Here is a 22,747-nt window from a genome sequence, read left to right on the forward strand (position 1 = left end):
GGAGCATACGCTGACAAACTTTCAGCTTTTATAAAATGACGTAGGTCTGGCGTTCACCAGCTCTTAGTCTATAGCTTTAGTTTTGTTGTGAAGCAAGGTGGTTGTACTAATATTTGTACAAATCGACCGTAAAGTTGCACTGTTAGACTATTGAATACTGTCGCCATTCACCTAACTAAGATCGGATGGATGAGGATAAGTAATAAAAAAAACCAAAAACGTTTTTAAGAAGTTTAATTATGTATAACCACTCCTGCCTCGAGATAAATACATTCCATGATTGTATCAACATTCAATACAGTCCATACGAATGATAACTACACTTACACCATTAGCGGAGACTGTGCTCGCCAGGAGCAGAATTTCCGCTAATAAGCTACTTATTATTTTATTGCTGGGTTGACATGGGATTGTACTGAGTAATCAAATGCCGGGTACAATGTCATGTCGACGCCGATTCGCGAAGTCTACGCTAGGGGCTTCACTGGGAAGAGAAGGTCGCGATGAAGTCGGTGACGATCTTCTTGAGGGCGGCATCAGACTCGGGCGTGATCTGTCCGTCCTTGGCGATGGTGGCGAGGAGGCTCTGGTGGCTGGTCTTGATGTGCTGGGTGAACTCCTTCTCGAAAGCGGTGATCTTGGTGGGGTCCAGTTTGTCGAGGTGTCCACGGACACCGCAGTAGATGATGGCGACCTGAGAAACAAAAAAACATCATATTCTTGCTCATAAGGCATCTATTTTAAAACTCGTGGAACTAACAGAAAATGGGTCAAAATCAACTAACAATCGCGAGTTACTATGTGTATGATGGGATATTTCCATTTCAGTTTAGTGAATGAAGGGCAAGTCATGCTTAGAATATCTGTGACGTCATATCTTTGGCAAACGAGCGCATCCGTTGCCGTGGCAGCGTCGTCGAGCTAAATACTGTACGATTTGCTGGCGACTATACAAATAGTATACAATACTATAGTAAGAGGAACGATGAATGAATGACCTAATGTAGCACTTAGCTGGTAGACGACATAGCGTCAAATAGTTCGTAACACTCAAAGTAGCCAAAAAGTACGAGACTAATGTAGATTTGGCCACTTTAGGTGGGCTACCTAAATAATCTCTGACACTACTGAATATCGCCATGACTTTACTTCGACACCCTTTGTCCGGGTAGTGTAGTGTGTCGTAATGTCAAAGTAACGTTTGTCGGAGTATAAATTTCCAGCCAGGTTGTCACGAATTATTTGATGCCGACTGTAACAATCCCAATATTTTTTGTAGCATTTCAGTACCGCGCGGCTTGTTCACTACAAATGTCTACAGGCTGCGTACTTGCATGTATTTCGCTACAAACGCGCTTCAAACATGGAAAAATGGTGTCCTAATAGAAAAAAATAATAAAAAGTTCCCTTACCTGCTCCTCAATAGCCATGGGCACGTACTGTCCCTGCTTGAGCAGTTCAGTGAGACGCATACCACGGTTCAACAGCTGCTGGGTGGCGGCGTCCAAGTCGGAACCGAACTGGGCGAAAGCGGCCACTTCACGGTACTGGGCCAACTCCAGCTTCATGGAACCGGCCACCTGGTGAGGGGATTGGATTTAGTTTTGTATATTGTGATTATTGGGGTCTGCGTAAGGATGAAATGAAAATAAATCTCGTTCCCATAGCAACTCCTGTGTAGCCAGGATCTTGACAGAAGGAAGAAAGGGATATTATGTACTTAGATTTTTTTGTGATCTACTGGAAAGACGTGTGCGGAAATATCTATTTGGATAATTTATTATGTTTCGCCAAAACTACAAAACAGAAACGGCTAAAAGCGTGTACTATACGCGGTCGAAGTCGCGGGCGTATACTTTTGTACCCATATGTAGTCTGAATCTGATAGTTGATTCAGTAGCATCAGCATATTGAAGTGATAAACTTCAAATTTTGTGGAAGAAAAATTATGTTTCCGGGACCGCGTTGAATTTCCTAGTTGGTAGGGCAGTTCACTTATTGACGACGGAACACTTATCTACTTATCTGTTATGTAAGCCGTGAAATTATTTGAGTAGAGCAGTTATCTAAGATGTTCCTGAAATGTCATGCACTAAAAAACAACCAACCTGCTTCATGGCCTTGGTCTGGGCAGCGGACCCTACACGGGACACAGAGAGACCGACGTTGATGGCCGGTCGGATACCCTTGTAGAACAGCTCAGTCTCCAAGAAGATCTGTCCATCAGTAATGGAGATCACGTTGGTGGGAATGTAAGCGGACACGTCACCGGCTTGGGTCTCGATGACGGGAAGAGCGGTCAGGGAGCCACCGCCCATCTTGTCGGACCTGGGGAGAGATTTGTTGAATATTTGCACATTGTGGGTGATGGGTGGTGCTCAAATGCCACAATGTTCCTACAGGAACAATATCCACATTCATCCAGTCATCAGTATCGGCTGATTGGTATGGGGACGTATTTTTTTCAGTCATTTTGATCTTGTCTTCTTACTGTATGTAAGAGGAGAGTTTGGGTGTTAAAACAGATATTCGATCTCTAAAAGTCCATTTGGTTATGCTTGTAGTAACTACTACTTGTGTGTAGAGTAACATTAGAGAAGAGTAACAAAATATTGTATTTAATTATCTCACGTAAGTGAATTATAATTCTTGTGAGAAATAAAGATCTTAAACCATAACATTAATCTCTTTTTCTATCTTTAAACGTCTGAAAACTTGGAAGCATATGCAACTACGAGATAGAATGTTTTAAATTTTCTTGCAGACTTGTCACGGGACAAGGTATTTTTTATGCAGAACAAGGCAGATATTTCGCCTAGGATGGTAAATATCCGCCCTATAAGTGCCTATTCACTCTCGGCTTGAAAAGGCCCAGATTATAAGCGTTCGGGAAAGACAGCAGTAGGCAGCGAATTCCATCTATCTATTATCTTCTTCTGTTACTTGTTTTGTAATTATATACTACAATGAAGCTTATGTGTTGTAGATTTACTGATTATATTGTGATTAGCTTACATCTTAGCGGCACGCTCGAGCAGACGGGAGTGGAGGTAGAACACGTCACCGGGGTAGGCCTCACGACCCGGGGGACGACGCAACAGCAGGGACATCTGTTTACAACATTTTTTATTATTATTTACTATCACTTATAAATAAATAAATACTCCATAAAGGTTCGTTTCTATAAGTTGGCTTGGTTGATATGAAATTAAACATCTACCATTTAGAAAGAGAACCCAGTAAAATTATTCTTTAATATCAATGAGTGAATTGAGATCACTGAAATCAGAGAGTTATGATCGTTTTCACCATCAATAATTAAACATAATTTTTATAAGTGACCCCTATGTAAACTAAATTCCTGTTATTTTTTACCATAGGGGTCACTTAAAAATTAGGGATTGATGGTGAAAACGGGCATTAGACAAGTTAGCCCAAAGAGAAGAGATAATTCAGATGGTAATGATGTAACTCTCACACTTTGATGTGGGAGGATGGCTCTGAATTGACTGTATAAGTAGCATAATTAATTTGAACTTCTTCAGGAAGTGATATGGAGCATTTATTCCCACTTGATTCTGTCTTCTCATGCTGATTATAATGCAAAGTTCTCACAAACCTGACGGTAGGCCACGGCCTGCTTGGACAAGTCGTCGTAGATGATCAGGGCGTGCTTGCCGCTGTCACGGAAGAACTCTCCCATGGCGCAGCCCGAGTACGGAGCCAGGTATTGCAGAGGCGCCGCGTCGGACGCGGTGGCGGACACAATGATGGTGTAGTTGATGGCACCTGGAAATTGGGTTCTATGATGAACGTCGTAAGATACAAAATAGTGTGAGGAGAGGACATGCCTCTTGAAGACACAGTGGTGGTGTAGTTGATGGCACCTGGAAAATGGGTTCTGTGATAAACGTCGTAAGATACAAAATAGAGCGTGAGGAGAGGACATGCCTCTTGAAGACACAGTGCCATCACTGTCGTGTAGTTGGTGGCACCTGGGGAATGGTGCAGTGTTAAATTGTGTTCTATGAACTTCTATGATAGAGCTTATAAGATACAAAGAATGAGTTGTAGGTGGAAAGCCTCCTACATGACATAAATTGGTCCCTATTGTAAAGCCAATAATGCACAAATGGCAGACACTAAAATTGTTGTGTGTGTAGTTGATGGCACGTGGGAAATGGCGCAGTGTTAAATTGTTTTCTATGATAAACCACATAAGACCCAAATTAGAGTGCATTAGGATAAGATGGTGAAGTTAAGACCTGGATAAGTTTGTCATAAATTGGTCCCCTTATCCCTATTGTGAAGACGATAATGCACTAACTTTTGGATTCTGAAGTTTGTTTAGTATGAATCAACTAATTTATCTGATAAGACAGATAATGAATTACTTGCTACGTCTAGTCAGTACCTATAGTAGCATATCAAACCTAAAAATGCATTCAGTTCAAGCCCATTGTGACTGCATTGCAATGCTGCAAGTCTGTGCAACATTCAAAAGTCGATGACCTATTTTAAATCCAGTTAGTGTGACCTAGTTCATGGAAAATCTATAATAGGCATTATGTAACAACTGGCAAGCATTTTGTGTCGGGAAAATGGAGGAACTACAAAGACTTGAGTTCAATAATTCATTTACAATGCATTCTTTCACAAAAACTACAGTGCCTGTCTTGATTTTATTTATTCTGGTATAGTATGCTTTTATTTCAGAGACCGATTCCAAAGGAGCATTGATATGAGTGTTCCTTGCTGTATTCGCCGGCCGCCAAGTCAAAAATCGATTCCTCTGTTATTTTGGGAGAATGCCTGCACTATTCATTAAGTTTAGGTATTCTCAAAAACCCTCTTAAACAGACTCTTGCATGACATCCTGTGTAGCATTTTTAGATGGTTAAATACATAAATTCACTTAGGAGAGACCTACTGACAGGTACTCTTTTAGGCACTTTGACCCAGTGGCGGATTTACAGTTTTGCCGCTAGGGTGGGGTTGGATCTTTATTTAACTTTTATCTTCTGAAATCAAGTAAGCGTCATCTGAAATCTGCCGCCCCTAGGCCGCGGCCTATACGGCCTATTGACAGATCCAGGACTGCTTTGGACCTACTCAGAAAAATACACATAGAAATTCTTAGACAATTTTAACCACTTACCAGCGTCAGTCAGCCTCTTCACGATCTGAGCGACGGTGGACCTCTTCTGTCCGATGGCGACGTAGATGCAGTACAGCTTCTTCTTCTCATCCTCGCCCTTGTTGAAGCGCTGCTGGTTGATGATGGTGTCGATGGCCAACGCAGTCTTGCCGGTCTGACGGTCGCCGATGATCAACTCACGCTGACCACGACCGATGGGCACGAGCGAGTCGACGGCCTTGATACCTGGGTAGATGGTGTCAGTAGAATCAATGGGTTCCAAGAGATTTTTGACGTAACTAGCTCGCGCCGTCTCGCAACGTTTGCGATGTGGCGAATGATGCAGCCCTGGCCATTTCAAAGTTTATTTGCGGGCTCTAAAGAAATGGCGCATGGATGCATGTAAATTCTTTACACTTTTTTTCCATAAGAAATGGCGGAAATAAGCAAATTAACATTTTAACAAGCAATCCTTGATAGGTCCTTTGGATGTAGTTAATCACAAATACTCATGTGATATGCACTTAGTAGAAAACTATGCAATTTTGTGAGAAAAAAATATAAGGTCTGACTGGTCCTATTTATTTTCAATAGAGCAGCTTTTACTTTGTGAATGTGATGATGTGAGTCAAAAGACTTAAGGTGTTTTTTGCAAGACATAATCACATCTTTCTCTATTTCAACAAATTATACTGCAAATAAAATGTAATACATACCAGTCTGCATAGGCTCGCGCACAGACACACGCGGGATGATACCGGGGGCCTTGATACCGACTCGCATACGCGACTTGGTGTCGAGCGGTCCCTTGCCGTCAATGGCGTTACCCAGAGCGTCTACGACACGGCCGAGCAGTTGCTCGCCTACGGGCACGTCGACGATGGCGCCGGTACGCTTGACGATGTCGCCTTCCTTGATCAGCTTGTCGTTACCGAACACTACCACACCCACGTTGTCGGGCTCCAAGTTGAGGGCCATACCCTAGGGATACAACAGATTGTGAAGTGGATTTGGCTGGCTATAGTAGTATCTTACAACCCTGGCAGTAACTTAGTCACAGAGGCATACAGCTCATCATATGAACCAATTTTTTGTCTACCTTAAAATAAAAGTAATTCCTGTAATTTGCTACAACTAATATTATTATTTTTATTGGTAGGTGCTGAGATTTAGAAAATTTTATTATGAGAAAAATTACAAAACTTGAAGTCAAACATGACACTATCAGCCTTGGAAGCTATGGTGTAGTTGAGGAATAGTATTCATCATCAACAGCCTGACGACATCAGGTCATTTAGTCTCCACTCAAATATAGGCTTTATTTATTGACTACTTATTAACTAATACCTAAATTTGACTTGATAAGTGAGTCAATTTAGTCATGTTAATTTTTTCTGAACATATAATAAATTTTTTCTTACCTTGAGACCAGAGGAGAATTCCACCATCTCCTCGGCCTGGATGTTCTTAAGACCATAGACACGGGCAATACCATCACCAATGCTCAACACACGGCCAGTTTCTTCCAAGTCAGCCTAGAAATCAAATAAAAACTATGAATGGCACAATTTAGACCTCCTGATCTATAGAAAAAGAATAGAAATAAAATTCATGCATTGATTGAGATTTTGTCCCCTAAGTCCAATTTTCTATTGAATATTTTATTCAAAGTCAAACAAACCAATTTTTTTCCTTAAATAGGAAGAGATCAAAAACCTATTGAGGTTGTGTGTCAGAAAAGATATAAACATCATACATTTGTATCAAGATCAATAAATAAATAGGTCCAAGATTTTTTTTTCTAAACCCACATTGGTTGTGATAACCACGGAAAAGCATGTAACAACATCCTGTAACTTACTATTAGTTACTATCAATGGATTAGGTACGTCCCTATAACCTCTCTGACAGGGATGTGTTTATGTAATAGATCACTGACCTTGGGCGCGGCTCCGAGAATTCGCTCCTCGAGGATCGTGGAGATCTCGGCGGCTCTCTGGCTGCAGGAGACATGGATCTTGCGGGAGGCTACCGCCACGGCGGGTACCGCGACCTTCGACACCTGCGCCACCGAACATAACCAAAGTCATCATTACCACATCACTTAACGACACTATATTATCACTACTGCTCGTCGTCCGAGGGTATTGGACGATTACTTAACGTTCATCACCACTTAGCAACCCAATAATCTGATAGAAGACCGAACACCCACTTATTACATAACACGTATCATTGAAAAAATACATCAAAATATACATTTGTTCACTGAAGTTTCAATAAGATATCGAGGTATAAGCGGTTTAGAACAATAAGGTGGCAGGAACTTATGAAAATATGGATAATTGAGTAATGGTTGCAGTTCGATCATGTTGGTGTTCAGCAAGACCCGATCGCCGGGCGCAAAAAATACCTTTTACAAACGTTGAAAGCACTTCTAAATATACGAATCGTGAAACAGTACCTGTGAGGCAGCATTTGGAATACGCCTGGCCACGGAAGAGGCCAAACGAGCGGAGATTAGAGACATTTTTCACAAATTCTTATTTCTATGGCAGACAGAAGGCCCGTGTAGTTCTCCGCTCGCGACTCGTTGCGGTAGAACCGGAAGTGACACAATCGATCTTTGTCTATGGTTTGACCGCATTGATGATTTCGTTCGGAATTTTCAGAAACTAGTGAAGTTCCATGAATTTGGAGCTATGAAATTCATAGCTCGTTATTGAATTCAAGTCAAAAACTTTGAAAATAAAATTCAAACGATAAACCTAAATGTTTTTTTTTTTCATTTTTTATTGAGAACACTGGGAACTAGAACAACGATAATGAGGAGCAAAATAACGGTCAAGATAGTATTCGTGAAACGAAACGCATTAACTGTCAATGTCAAATATCTGTCACCTCTGTCAGTGTCAATCGCGCATGTGCAATGCACATGCGGTTTACTTGTTGCAGTGCCCGGCTACAATTTCTATTTGATAAAAAAGTCTAAGTAATGGTGTGAAAAATGTCTTTTGTTGATATTTTTGTTGCTTTGAAAGATGTCTGTACGAAGAGTACTCTGGAGTCAACAGCAGAAGTTGAGGAAGTTTTGGTTAGTTGTGTTTTACATAGTTTGGTAAACTTGCACAGACTTGCACCCTGTTTGGGGCTTTAAAATCAATAAAAGCTATTTTATATTTAACGCACAAACGTTAGTGAGGTTACATGACATCTAGGTGCAGTGAGATGATCTTGATTGGTCCAGCAAATGACTTCCAATCGATTTTTTATGTTGATGCCATATGGGCATAATAATAAATTTTAAATGGCACTCTCTTTAGTTTTTTACATCGTTATTAAAAATTAGAAGCTGCAAAAGCTTAAACTTTAAGAGAATATTACTGGTTGTGAATAAAAACATATACTTTTGTAGAAAAAGTACTAAAAAAACAAATTATAAGTTTTGACTCGGAATACATAATTATTTTCTTTATACATATTTAACGCTCTTGTTGCTCTTTATACTCAATGCTGAAGTTATTTGCAATAAAATGAAGAAACCAGCCAATAAATAATACTTACATAATAAATTAAATTGTCTATAGGTAGTTCTTAAGTTACTAAAATAATAAATTGGTCAGGCTGCTATTATTCAAGGTTATGTCACGCAGTTAGTATCTACGTTATATCATGCTTTTTAACACATTGGTCCCAATGAAAGTTAAACAATCATGGCCAAGGGCATAATAAAGCCTTCAATTAATAATGACTGTACATTTTGTTTCAGAAATCATTGTGTGGCAGCAAAATAGAGCTTCAAGATGCTATAGATAGATTATCAGATCATCTAGTGAATACTACTAATGCAGAAATATTAAAAGAGCATGTATCCAATTTGCTATTGGCACTGGTATCATCTAAAATCCCATTGAAACCCATAAAGAAAAGCACTGACCATTATTTGGATTGGCTTGTGCATCTTGACAACTCATATGTTTTAGCAATATTGAGCGATCATCCAGATATATTGCAGTAAGTTATTATAACTTTTTAAATTACAGCACCAATTTAAAGATACATTTTAATTTGTTTCTTTTTTTCAATATTTTTACAGATATGCTCTTAAATATTTTGAGCTCAATCCGACACCACCATTTTCCGTTTACGGATCAGAGATTGAAAATTGCCCTCGGGCTCCTAAGAAAAGGAGATACATCAGTAATCATCGAGACTTGACAGACAGTCAGATTGTCACTTGTTCTTATAAATTGCTCACAAAACTACCAAATGAATTTTCCATCAAATGGGATTGGTCTGTTTTTATTCACCGGTTTAGTGACCACTATGATGTTGGAGTTCGAAGGTATGGTAGTTTCTTGTAATATTTTTGTATATTCCTCTTTGTGACATTGCCATAATTATCTTGTTTAAGCAGAATATCTAAAAGTTGAGACGGATCAAAAGCGAATTTTTTAATGTAAATTACAAAAGAGCGTGCATTTTATATCTTTTATCCAAAACTTTTAGGATGGTCAAGGAATGCATGGTTATTGTTACCAACATGACAGAAGCACAGTCTGCGGCATTAAGCAAAAAGCTTAGTATACCTAACGAAGCTGAGCTAAAATACCTCTCAAGTATTGACAAAAGCCGGGTGATACCAATAGACGAACCTGTCAAAGCGGAGAATTTAAACAGCGTTGTGAACATTGATGGGATTATGTTACCCATTCATGATAAAGGGCAAGTCCAGAAAAGTAGTCTTGTTCCTGTCAAATCTACAGTCAGCAATTTGAGGAGCTTGGCTTTGGCTGTGGCATCAGGTAATTTACACTAAAAACATTAAATTATAGAAAAGGTTAATAAGCCTGTGCGTGGTACAAGTATGCGTGGGCCTATAGCCCACGCATACATCGCGTTTGGCGCGGTCAACATGGCTTAATGCAATCAGATTCAGAACGCGTTGTTAAAACTTGCTTCAATGAGGGCTATGGTTTTTATATTTAACAGTTGGCACCCCTGGCGATTGACAGGACCTTACTCTACAGTGGCGCCATCTTGATGAGTGCAAAATGCTCACAAGTTGGTGCCACTGTCAAGTGACAGGACCTTACTCTACAGTGGCGCTAACTGGTGAGCGCTAAAACGATAGCCCTCATTGTGTCTAGAAAAACGCAATGTGCATGGACCCTAAATCGTTTAAATAGAGTTAGGTATTTGCTTGTTAATTGGTAAAAACAGAACTTTGTTTAATCTACTTTTGAAGCCAAACTGAACAATTATTGTAAAATGTTAGGACACTTTTACCTTAATAATATTGTATTGTTATGTTATAGGTAAAGCAGTATGCCTTCTGGGCCCTGTGGGTTCAGGAAAGACGTCTTTAGTAGAGCATTTAGCCGCGATAACTGGCCGCAAGCAATTTGCGTTCAAAAAAGTGCAGTTAGGAGATCAAACGGACTCTAGAATGTTGTTGGGTTCCCATCAGTGTACGGACGTGCCAGGAGAATTTATTTGGAGGCCCGGAGTGTTGACTGAGGTAGGTTTTTATTTACGACTGTAAAAATACATTTTAAGTTTTATGATTTTTCTAAATACGTGTAAATAATGCCGTTTCCACATTTTCGGAATCTGTCGCATTCGCACGATGCCAAACGGAATTAGAGGAGCCTGCGCCGATTCGCAATTGCAAATTGCACCTTAAGAGTGACGATGACCTTAATAGAGTTTAAAAAACACATTGTACGTTTTAGGCAGTTCAAAATGGCCATTGGTTGTTACTTGAGGATATCGACTCTGCAGCGCTGGACGTTGCATCTACCTTGAGTTCACTTCTCGAACGCTACTCCCTTTGCGTGCCCGGATACAGGGATACGTTGCCCGTCACTCCCGGATTCCAATTATTTGTTACCCAAAGGTAAGTGCAGCTTTTTCCAACTGTCTTAGCAAAACTTCACTTTTCTCTGTAAGTATTTTATGAAAACCTTATTTTTAGGACACTCGCAACACACGCAGGGTTCCAAAAGAAAATGTCCAGCTCGAGCACATTGCTCCAAAAACATTTGACGCAAATAAACGTTGAACCATTATCAAGGTCCGAACTAGGAGAGATTATCCAAACTCTTTACCCCAGTCTCTCCACAATCAGCGCCAAGATTATCGAAGTGTTCATGATGTTCTCTGTGGGCAGTCATGACACATCCTTACATTCCACTAAACAAGACAGCCAGGACAATGAAACTAGTATCACAGTCATGAGAGGTTCTCGACTTATCTCCACGAGAGACTTGATCAAATGGTGCTCAAGATCTGTACAAGATTTTGATGTGTCAAGTCCTGAATCCGCTTTGAAAGTTCTGCAGGATGCCTTGGACATATTCACCTGCTCAGTCTCCTCACCAGAGCACAGGCTTGAACTGGCCAAAAAGATCGGCACATGCTTAGGAATCGTCGAGACTAAATCAGAGTTTTATTGCAAACACCACAAGCCGAATGTGTCTCTCACTACAAGGGCACTCGAAGTCGGAAGAGCTAAAGTACAAAGAGTTGAAAAGAGTTTAGAATCAATAGACTTAGATAGCAAACAAGTAGTGTTTTCATTTACAAGGCAGTCGGCTTGTTTACTAGAGAAAATTGCTTGTTGCGTCACGTCTAACGAGCCAGTGCTACTTGTTGGTGAAACAGGAACAGGAAAAACATCATCTGTCCAGTACCTTGCGAGACAAACGGGTCACAAGCTCGTCGTCATCAATATGAATCAGCAATCGGACTCTGCTGACTTACTCGGTGGTTACAAACCGGTCGATATGAAATACGTCATCAGACCGATCATCAACGAATTCGATGGATTATTCCGCAGCTTCTATAATGTAGAAAAAAATCAAAAGTTTCTTGGTCATATCGAAACTTGTTACGAAACAGAAAATTGGACGGCTCTATTGGCGTTGATCAAGCAAAGTTACAGATCAGCTGTCACCAGGTTAACCAATGAAAGGAAAGAAGAAAGGCTTAAAGTGTGGCAAGCTTTTGGCCATAAACTTAGCAAGCTAGAGCTCCAAGTGAAAGCCGCCTCGAAATTGACGTTTGCTTTCATAGAAGGTTCCTTAGTTAAGGCTATGCAAGAAGGCTACTGGGTACTCCTGGATGAGATAAACTTGGCGTCAGCCGAGATATTGGAGTGCCTGGCTGGATTGTTGGAGGATAAAAACGAAAGCGTACACTTGATAGAAAAAGGGGATAAAGTTCCCATAAAGCGTCATCCTGATTTCACCCTATTTGCTTGCATGAACCCGGCCACAGATGTTGGGAAAAAAGACTTGCCAGTTGGGTTAAGGAATCGTTTCACAGAGTTCTTCATTGACGAGTTGACTGAGAGGAACGATTTGATGCTCCTCATTGGCGACTACTTGTATCACATGAATTTGAGCGGAGCAACATTGGAATCTATCTTCAATTTCTATGCCAGTATTCGAAAAGAGGCTAAACTGAATTTGGTGGATGGATCAGGTAAATATTTATAGAAGTCATATTTTTAATCTGAAAAGGTTTTCATGGTCTATAACTTGCACTATGTTTTCAGGCAATGCTCCCCACTATTCTCTGAGAACCCTATGCAGGGCCTTGACAGCCGCAGCTAAGGCAAAATGTGGCACTGTATCAAGGTCTCTGTATGAAGCCTTTTGCTTGTCGTTTCTGACGCAGCTGGACAGTTCCTCACATCCTAAAGTCGAAGCTATGATAGCGAAGTAAGTCATTTTAATAAGGTTCAAGTTCCTAATATTTCTCTTAAAAAATAATTTCATTTTTGCCTTAATTTTTGCAGAGCCGTTCTGGGGAAAAAATCAGTCAAATCCATTCTGAACCAGTTGATCCCCGAACCGCAAGTTCGTGGACAAAACTACTTGCTCTTCGAAGGTCATTGGATCCCTCAGGGCAAATTGGATATCGACATACCTGAAGGTTACATCTTGACCTCAACAGTGAGGAAAAATCTCCGAGATATTGCACGTATCATATCTCTAGGACGACTACCGGTGTTGCTGCAAGGAGATACCTCTGTGGGAAAAACGTCCCTTATCACATACATCGCTAAAGCTTCAGGGAATTACTGCGTCAGAATAAATAACCACGAACACACAGATTTACAAGAGTATATTGGATCGTATGCCGCAGATGCCAACGGGCGTCTGGTCTTCAAAGAAGGAGTTCTCGTCGAAGCGATGAGGAAGGGATACTGGATTATTCTCGATGAGCTGAACTTGGCACCCAGCGATGTCTTGGAAGCTCTAAATCGTGTTTTAGATGACAACCGCGAGTTGTTCATACCAGAGACGCAGCAAGTCGTCAAAGCTGATCCCAGTTTCATGCTGTTTGCGACCCAGAATCCACCTGGGTTATATGGCGGCCGCAAGATGCTGTCCAGGGCTTTCAGGAACAGATTCGTTGAGCTGCACTTTGACGAGATACCACGAAATGAACTTGAGATAATTTTACACCAAAGATGTCACGTGCCTCCTGCTTATTCCAAAAAGATGATTGAAGTGATGGCTGAGCTGCAAATCAGAAGGCGTGGTTCCGCTGCAGTGCAAGGGAAAGACAGCTTTATTACACTGAGAGACTTGTTCCGTTGGGGACAGCGTTACAAACAAGCTTCGAAAGAAGTATTAACGGAAGAGAAGTTTTACGATTGGGATCAGCACATAGCAGATGAAGGCTATCTGGTACTGGCAGGGAAAGTGAGGCAATCTGACGAGCGGAAAATTATTGAGGATGTTATAGAGAAGCATATAAAGAGGAAGGTGTGTCCAGATAATTTGTTCAGCCTTCACCAAACCACGTCTCCAGTGACCAAAGCCATTCTGCAAACGATTCTCAATAACCAGCTCGTAGAGTTTGCGCATGTCGTTTGGACATACAACATGAGGAGGTTAGGCGTCCTGATAGCCAAAGCGTTTACGTTCAATGAGCCTGTGCTACTAGTTGGAGAGACTGGCTGTGGAAAGACCACGATATGTCAAGTTCTAGCAGCGTTAACTAAACGACAACTGCTGTCTGTGAATTGCCACATGCACACGGAAAGCTCAGATTTCCTTGGAGGACTTCGGCCTGTGAGACAGTACAAAAACGATGGAAGACTATTTGAGTGGGTTGACGGACCACTCATAAAAGCCATGGAGAACGGAGATTTGTTTTTAGCTGACGAAATCTCACTCGCTGATGACAGCGTTTTAGAAAGAATGAACTCTTTGCTCGAACCTGAAAGGCAGTTGGTTTTATCTGAACGAGGCATGGAAGAGAATTCAGATATCGTGATTATAGTAGCGCAAGAGAATTTCCACTTTATTGGAACAATGAATCCTGGGGGAGATTTTGGAAAGAAAGAACTTTCACCCGCTCTTAGGAATAGATTCACCGAGATATGGTGCGATAGCGCTTCGTCCAAAGAAGACTTGTTGCGAGTGCTTGAAAACAGTGTCAATAAAGGGATTTCTTTGGGAAACCAAGAGGATGGTACATCCGGGATAGGGTTTGCAATATTAGAATTTACGGATTGGTTAAAGGGGTCGGAAGTTACCAACAAATTCCCATTTAGTATCCGCGATCTTTTGTCCTGGGTGCAATTTATTAACGTGACCGTGGTGAAAAATCTTCTTGATGCACCTGAGGCTTACGTTCACGGTGCATGCATGACGTTCCTTGATTGTTTTGGAACAGCTCTTACAGGGCATATTGATTCAGAGACTTTGATCTTGCTGCGAGAAAATGCTATAAACTTTTTACTCAAACAGGTTGGAAATGATTATACGCAAACGTTAAAAGACACACTTAGTAGCAAACATGTACAACTAAAAGCGGAATATGACGGACAAAGGTTTGGTATCAATCCTTTCTACATTGAAATTGGGCCCCAAATGGAGGTATCAGAGGAAACCGAGAAGTTCACCTTTACTGCACCAACGACTGGTTCGAACACGTTGCGGTTACTGCGGGGTCTTCAGCTAAATAAAGCCATCCTTCTTGAAGGAAATCCTGGAGTTGGCAAAACTAGTTTGGTCTCAGCATTAGCCAAATCGTCAGGGCACAAAGTGGTCCGGTTAAACTTGAGCGACCAAACGGTAAGTAAATAATTAATATTAAAATGTTGTCTATTTTATTAAGGTTTTCGTAAGTTCTAATGTCATTGTGTGTTTCAGGACATCACCGATCTGTTTGGAACTGATCTACCAAACGAAAATGGATCTTTCACATTCAAAGAAGGCGCATTCCTTAGCGCTCTTCAAAATGGTGACTGGATCTTATTAGATGAGTTGAATCTGGCACCCCAGCCGGTCTTGGAAGGCCTGAACGCCTGTTTGGATCACAGAGGTGAGGTGTATATACCAGAGTTAGGGAAGACTTTTAAAGTGAAGGAACAAACCCGATTGTTCGCCTGCCAAAATCCTTTAAAGCAAGGAGGCGCCCGTAGAGGTCTACCTGTCTCATTCTTGAACAGATTTACCCAAGTGTACATCGATACTTTGACGAAAGACGACCTTATTTACATAGTCGAAGCGCAGTACTCGACATTGGATAAAGACATATTACATAGAATAGTAAACTTCAATTGTGAAGTCGCGCACGAAATTACCGAGCTGCAGTGTTGGGGTCACCGTGGCAGTCCTTGGGAGATGAACTTAAGAGATATCCAGAGATGGTGCGAGGCCATGATTGAAGACCTGAAGAAGGGAAAAAAGGTTTCTCCCGGAAAGTTCTTAGATATGCTCTACGTCAACCGTATGAGAACAGCAGAAGACAAAGAGAAGATGAAAAGCAAGTACGACCAATACTTCTGCCCCAAATATCCACGCAGCGACTCTAATCCGCAATTCAGCATAGATATGGATGAAATCAGTATTGGAGATGTTTCATTGGAGAGGAATGTTGAGAAATGCTTTAAAAATCGTAGAGCTATGCAGACCAGTTCAGTATTACTCCGAAGTCAGATGTCGTCTTTAAAAGCATTGGCTCAGAGCGTGAATATGAATTGGCTCTCGATCCTCGTCGGGCCCACTGCTACAGGAAAAAGTACAATAGTTCAAGTACTCGCAGACTTGACGGCAAACGACCTCCATGTAGTTCCAGTGACGTCAGCGATGGACGTTTCCGACCTTTTAGGAGGATTCGAGCAAGTCGACCTCAACAGAAATCTTGAAAATCTCTTCGACAAAATAGAAACTCTCACTGTCCACGTTTTAAGAAATATATGGCTGAACCAAACCGCGAATTGGAAGTCGAACAATTTGCTTTCACACTTGTACGAGTATAATAAGTTGCTGAACAATGATAATAATGAGATGGATGAGATGACAAGGTTCAATGAAAAGATTAAGTTCCTGTTGAGACACTGTAAACATTTAGTTCGTCACACCGAACATTCTCAAGCGTTGACTGACAAATTGAAAGAATTGGAAGATAATTTGAACCGTTTGCTTTCGAAAGCGGCTAAAGCGTCATCTGTAAATGCCGGTGGGAAATTCGAGTGGGTAGATTCACTGTTAGTGAAAACATTGATCGAAGGCTCGTGGTTGTTGTTGGACAACGTCAATTTGACGTCATCAGCCGTGTTGGATAGGTTGAATGGCTTATTGGAGCCAAACGGCGTTTTAAGTATACCGGAGCGTGGAGAAATGTGCGAGATCAAGCCCCATCCTAACTTCAGAATTTTCTTCACAATGGACCCTAAGTATGGAGAGATTTCGAGGGCTATGAGGAACCGAGGTGTGGAGATATATTTGCTTCGACCAGATGATTGGAATGTCACTTTGACGGATACCATGCCCTACATGGATCTAAGCGCTCTGCTGCTGTCATGCGGCCTCCCAGTGAAGTACCATAAGCTGTACCTTAGGTGTCATGAATTGATGGAGTCGTATATTCAAGGTAAGACCAATTTGATTATTTTCATTTATTCACAGATGTTAAAGCTCGTCCAGTGAATGTAAATTGACGTAACTTACTTGAGGATTTTTTGTTTTCTCTTAAGTCTTTCTAAACATATTTATTTGTAATATATTCCCTTATTCTTTATGTTGTAGGTTTAGAACGGCCAACGATATACCACTTGATGCAAGCGGCTCACCTCAGCCGTCAGCAAATGATCCGAGCGGTGCCCCACGATATAGCTCTACTAAACAGTTTCTCTGACGTCTACATCAAACCTCGGAGTATGGCAGACTTCGCTTCCAACTGCCAGGCACCTCTAGCAAAGCTGAAGAACGATATGTTAAAAACAATTGAACTGGAACTACAAAATACAAAAGTCGTGGATAATATCGAAGCCAGCAGTACTCTACGAGTCAAAGAGCTGTGTATACACTCTGCCCATGAACTGGCAAATCGATTAGCTTACAGCGTCATTCAAATCGATGCAGCATCGAGTTTCGAGAAAACACTAAAAAACACACTTTACAATTTGTTCGTAGCCTACCAAAGATGTCCCAAAGAAATTCTGCCCGCTTTGCGCATGGTTATAGACCGAACATTCAACGACAGAGAAGAATATGACTACAAGTACAAAGTATACAGTCTAAATTTCAATGAATCGATCTTCAATAGCTCTGAGGCTCATACGTTATTGAAAACCCATCTAAGGTTTTTGCCAGAACAATGCACGTTGAATGAAGAAGCAATCAAAAGATTGAACGAAAGCACTCTTATTCTGTACATGCAACTGGTGGCGTCATTTTACATAAATGTCAAGCCTTCATCCGAGGGGATTAAATTCGTAGATTACTCGAGAGCAGTTCGCATGGATCAGTTGACAGATGACTTCTCTGAATACCCACTTTTGAGAAACTGTCTGAATTACATTGAATACATTGACGATTGTACCTCGAAAGTCATCAAAAGCCTACAAGATAAACTGGACGATGAAACGACTATCAACATCCTGCGAATTCTAAACTGGAAATACAGATTCCTAGACGTAGCGTATTCATGCATGTTCCTAAAACAGGACGTGACCAGGAAAAAGAGAATTCTCGACTTGAAACTGGTGAAATCGATTTATCTGCATTGCAAGTGGGTGGAGAAGCATCTCTTCCAAGAAATGTTTAAGATGTTGCCTTCAGACAATGAAGTGAAGAAACAGTTTCATTCTAAAGTGCTGAGTTTCACTGGAGTTAACGACCAAGTCAGCGCTAAGTCTGCTGTATTCGGGAAGAAGCTTAGGAAATTGGTTGGCCAGCCAATATTATACGCGAATCAGAGTCAGTACGAACTGTGTCAGACGAGGCGCACTATATTCAAAAGTGCCTCTATAAATCTGAAACAGCCGCTAGAAAGACAGAATCAAATTCTACGCTTAAACTACAATGTGGCGAGCGACTTGAAATTGGCGTTAGACGTTCCAGACGAAGAAACATTGAATACTATTATACAAAACAGCTCTATAAGCTCTAATTCTGATCAGTACAAGACAGATGCTTCCGTTCTACCCTTCAATGCTTGTGTCATACAAAGGGTGCTAATAATTTTGAAGGAACAAATATTCAAAGTTGTAAATGACTTGACTGCGGATGAAAAGAAGATTATTTTGAGGAAAGATTTCAGTGAAGTGTTGGCCAATCTGGTGCATTTTGCAAGGATTTCCAAAGGGCTTGCGCCAGAGTTGTTGAGCCTTCTTGACTACTTGTCCAAATTGACGGACGGCACCTTTGACATAAATGAAGTGAAAACAAGGTAAATACTACTCCAACTTCTATTGTTTCCAAAAATTGCTTACTTTGTGTTGTGTTAATCAATCTACAAACTTTTTAAAGTTGCCAAATGATAACAGAAATGAAATGACTGTTCTGACTTCACCATAAAATCATATTTTTATCCAATGATTGACAAATTTGAACTTCAAGCTTCCAGGTATAAGGTTCAATACCAATCGACGATCTAATATGTAATTCATGTAACGATATCCTGTCTTCTTTCAGCATATCAAGTCTTCCAGTAAGATTGTACGACGAACTTTACAAAGCGCTGACTCACTCGCCTGCCGTATACCCTCACCCATTCCTGAATGTGAATAATGACACAGCCCCTGAGAAAGTACCCATTGATAGCAAGAGGATGTCTATAAACTTGCCATTGATGCCGTATTATGTACAGAACATGACCTTGTCGAAGGATCTTGAAGGTATTTATTCTATAAATATATTTTTGTTGTTGTATAGTCCCGATTTAATTTAAGATAGGATAGTTGAAACCGTTGACATAGTTTTTGCGAACTGTCAAAACGCGTCCACAGATTTAGAGTGGTGAAGACAAACTATGACGTCAATTTTTTTTCCAACTTGAATGGCTCACTATTTATTGAAAATCTCAATTAACAGTTAATTGAAAATTATTTTTCAGGGATTTTTTTGTTTTTGAGAAGTTGTGTCTTGAAGTATTTTTCAATTGATAGCATCAACTGCTCAATTTCTAGTACAAATAATTATTAATACAACAAGTACCTACTTGTATTGTATATGCAGCTTTTCCCTTAGTTTCAATATTCCTTTTCGTTTCTAGGATCCCATCACGTGCTTGCTTACGAGACTGTGCCGTTACAAGAACACGCCAAGTATTCAAGTCAGCTGGAGATCATACAGAATATGATTTGGAAGAATATGACAACGCTTAGCATGGCTGTGAAATACTCCGTGTAAGTATAAGTTATTTGTATATGTTATGACAAGTAACTCCTTATTTCTAACAAATTAAGGAACTAAATAGCACATCAAATGAATAAGCTTACCTGCAAATATAGCTTTTACTTCGTATGGATTAAGGCCCATATCCGGATTATAGACTCCAAATTGTACAATTTATCGATGAAAGTACCTATATTTTTCTAAGGGTTAAATGCTTTATTCTTTTCAGAGATACAAACTTAAATTTCGAACTGAATAAATTCGATCAACTGATGGCTCACGTGCGTAAAGTGTTGCCAGATTATGACCAAATGTGTGAAAAATTGAATTTGTTAGATAATGCAGTCCATTTAGGATTCGAAGTCGAAGATCGACCAATATTTGTAGACATGATTCACGACACTCTCGAAGTCTGCAAAAGGCTGAAATGTATTTCGTCTGAGGTGTTTTATGATCAGTCTGTTGAAACGAAAGTATTGACTGCCAAAGTCGCTTTGTATACCAGCATCATTTTAGTCACTGTGATGTCCAAAATGAAACCAACTGACCACGTGGAGAAATATCGCCTGAAACTCCGTTATATAGACGAGGATTTAAATACTTTAGATGGATTACTGACAGCTTATTATATGCAAGGATTGGTGTTCGGAAATTTAATGGACACAAGGCAAATATCATTTTCTGATGTGACCACTGAAATGTTGATGGGTAACAAAGACAGTTTGAAGAAAATGCACCCACATTGTGGGGTGATTTTTGAAACTAGGGAGAAGACGTTAGCAAAAATATCCAAGTACGCTAAAGGAAACACATTCAGGCCCGAAGATCCGACGTATGACGTGTTCCTCACGGTATGTATTTATTTTCAACGTCGAAATTTCCTCTATTTACAGTAATTGTTGTTAATTTATCCTTATTTTTTCTTTTTAGGACTGCACGCACGTATCCAAGTCTGTTTTAAAACCAAAAACATCTTCCCACCTGGCCTTGAGCTTGAAGGCAAGCTCCGATCATTTGCTTCAGATTCTCCAAGGAATGCCTCAGGGACAGGGCGAATTCAGCCTGTCTAAAGCGCTAAAAGACGCATCTCACGCTGTCCAAGAATCCAAACTATGGCTGTATTCACTGAACGCTTTCTACAAGAAACTTGAAACGGAATATTCCGATGCCTTCCCTGATATAGCAAAACCGTACTTAATGTCGATATCTCAAGTGGAGAACAGTATAATGTCGCTTAACGACTTGGTGAAGGAAATGTCCGCGAAGATTGAGGCAGGGCCAAACTTTGTGGAAACGATAATAAAGTTAATGAAGTTCCCGAACAGTATACCAAGCGATACGAAAGAGAAATATTTGGTGCAGTATTTGTCGCCAACTTTGATGCAATATCTGCTTAAAAATAAGGTGGTAAATGAAGGAGAATCGCAAAACGGGCGCATGGAAATGATTGAGTAAGTTACTTTTTCTAAAATATTCTAATATAAATCTAAAGTTTGGTAAATACACAGTATTGTTACTGTTGTGCATTCGATAATATGATAATGTCGTCAAAATATACTAATTATTATAATATTCTCGTTTTTTTTACTGTTTAATGTATTTTATGCTCTATATTTTTTCAGGTTATTAAAAATGAACTTATCAGAGCTGAAAATGCACGCCACGGCGCTGGAGTCTGTAGACAAGGCTACAATAAACGCTGTCCAAATGACTCTAAAGGAACTTGTTGATATTTGGTACAAAGAGCAAATGGATATCGAAAAGAAGAAGCAGGATGATGAAGCGCTTTATGTGACCAAGTAAGTAACATTCGCACGTATAAATGTTTGGTATATTTTGTTTGTTTGATCCATACTTAAAGATACAATTTGTATAAATGTAGTAATGTTTTCGATTCGAGCAGTAATAAATGCTGCATATACATACAACTCGAGTTAAGATAACGACTGAAAATCTCTGGCTTACAGGAGAATGCTATGTATGATTTGACATAAGATTTAAAATAGGGAATGTGTGTTTATCACAGATTCAAAATAAATATGCTCATAACTTAAGTACGTGCGATGTCACATCAAAAGTAAGCACTGTAGGATCTTATGCAGTTGTAAGATCTTATGCAATTTTTCATCGTTCTGGTATATTGTTTTAGGTCTAAATGTGAAGACGAAGATGACGAAGTCACAGCCCAAAAGGAAATAAAGGAATTATTCCCTTCATTTTCCGACGTCGATTTCGGGGAATTCAAACCTCCAACCTTAGAACAAAAGCCTGTCCATCCCACAGAGCATACGCCCAAACAAAAACCTCTGTTTTCATCCGAAGTTATATCTTTAGTTTACAAGTGGCATTCGAACTTTGTAAGAAATATGACGAGAGCAGAATGGTTACCCATTCCGAAAAAGTTGGTATGCAATGATGTGGTGAGCCCTCTGTTACAGAGGTATCCTATATTCGGCCAGGTAGTCGAGAATTGCTGGGAAGCTATTGGGGCGGAGGTTGAATGCATCCTGACACCTAGCCTGATGGTAATATTGTCGCAAATGAAGGAGCAAGTTGATGGAAGTGGTAAGTGCTTTCGAATTCAAATTCAAATTCTTTATTTGATATAGCAAGCGTAATTTGTGTAAATAAATGAAGAAATAGGTTGTTTCACTCATTGGCTAAATATGTAGTTTGCATTTTTATTCTTATAGAATTTATTTATTTATTATGCCCCGTATAAGTATACCGGTCGTTATGGAAATCCTTGGGGGATGCCTTTGTTCAGTAGTGGACGTAATTAAGCTGAATGGAACGAAGTTATACGCAACGATCATGAAATACCGTCAGTTTTTGTCATACTTAAGTACTGAGCTACTGACCGAACATTTCATAATTTTAGGATTACTAATGTTTGGCCAAAAAACGTTTCCCAAATTATCACATCGCAAACAACGTTTCCCAAATTTTCATTTGGCAAATT

The 22,747-nt window shown here is 40.2% G+C and overlaps 2 protein-coding genes across 2 annotated transcripts in view; one reads left to right on the top strand and one right to left on the bottom strand.

The window, feature by feature from the left end:
* Positions 1–217: 217 nt before the first annotated feature.
* LOC135080022 (ATP synthase subunit alpha, mitochondrial) lies at positions 218–7,755 on the bottom strand. Its single transcript, XM_063974690.1, has 10 exons — positions 7,602–7,755; positions 7,077–7,199; positions 6,559–6,672; positions 5,854–6,118; positions 5,159–5,383; positions 3,620–3,789; positions 3,016–3,110; positions 2,109–2,328; positions 1,413–1,580; positions 218–694 (listed from the first exon to the last, which is right to left on the bottom strand). Exons 1-10 carry the CDS (start codon positions 7,665–7,667, stop codon positions 482–484), a joined length of 1,659 nt encoding a protein of 552 aa, XP_063830760.1. The 5' UTR covers positions 7,668–7,755; the 3' UTR covers positions 218–481.
* A 314-nt stretch (positions 7,756–8,069) lies between these two features.
* The window catches only part of LOC135080027 (midasin-like), a 44,288-nt gene continuing 29,610 nt past the window's right edge, over positions 8,070–22,747 (top strand). The window contains exons 1-17 of the mRNA XM_063974698.1: positions 8,070–8,231; positions 8,907–9,151; positions 9,234–9,482; positions 9,647–9,942; positions 10,456–10,658; positions 10,873–11,036; positions 11,115–12,625; positions 12,699–12,864; positions 12,942–15,234; positions 15,313–17,038; positions 17,194–18,838; positions 19,084–19,286; positions 19,664–19,796; positions 20,015–20,636; positions 20,716–21,236; positions 21,408–21,584; positions 21,935–22,350. Of these exons, the coding sequence (XP_063830768.1) occupies positions 8,145–8,231; positions 8,907–9,151; positions 9,234–9,482; positions 9,647–9,942; positions 10,456–10,658; positions 10,873–11,036; positions 11,115–12,625; positions 12,699–12,864; positions 12,942–15,234; positions 15,313–17,038; positions 17,194–18,838; positions 19,084–19,286; positions 19,664–19,796; positions 20,015–20,636; positions 20,716–21,236; positions 21,408–21,584; positions 21,935–22,350 (10,657 nt within the window). The 5' untranslated portion in view covers positions 8,070–8,144. The remainder of the gene's footprint in view (positions 8,232–8,906; positions 9,152–9,233; positions 9,483–9,646; positions 9,943–10,455; positions 10,659–10,872; positions 11,037–11,114; positions 12,626–12,698; positions 12,865–12,941; positions 15,235–15,312; positions 17,039–17,193; positions 18,839–19,083; positions 19,287–19,663; positions 19,797–20,014; positions 20,637–20,715; positions 21,237–21,407; positions 21,585–21,934; positions 22,351–22,747) is intronic.

The sequence above is a fragment of the Ostrinia nubilalis genome, chromosome 17, assembly GCF_963855985.1.
Source record: "Ostrinia nubilalis chromosome 17, ilOstNubi1.1, whole genome shotgun sequence".
NCBI classification, from domain to species: Eukaryota; Metazoa; Arthropoda; class Insecta; order Lepidoptera; family Crambidae; genus Ostrinia; species Ostrinia nubilalis.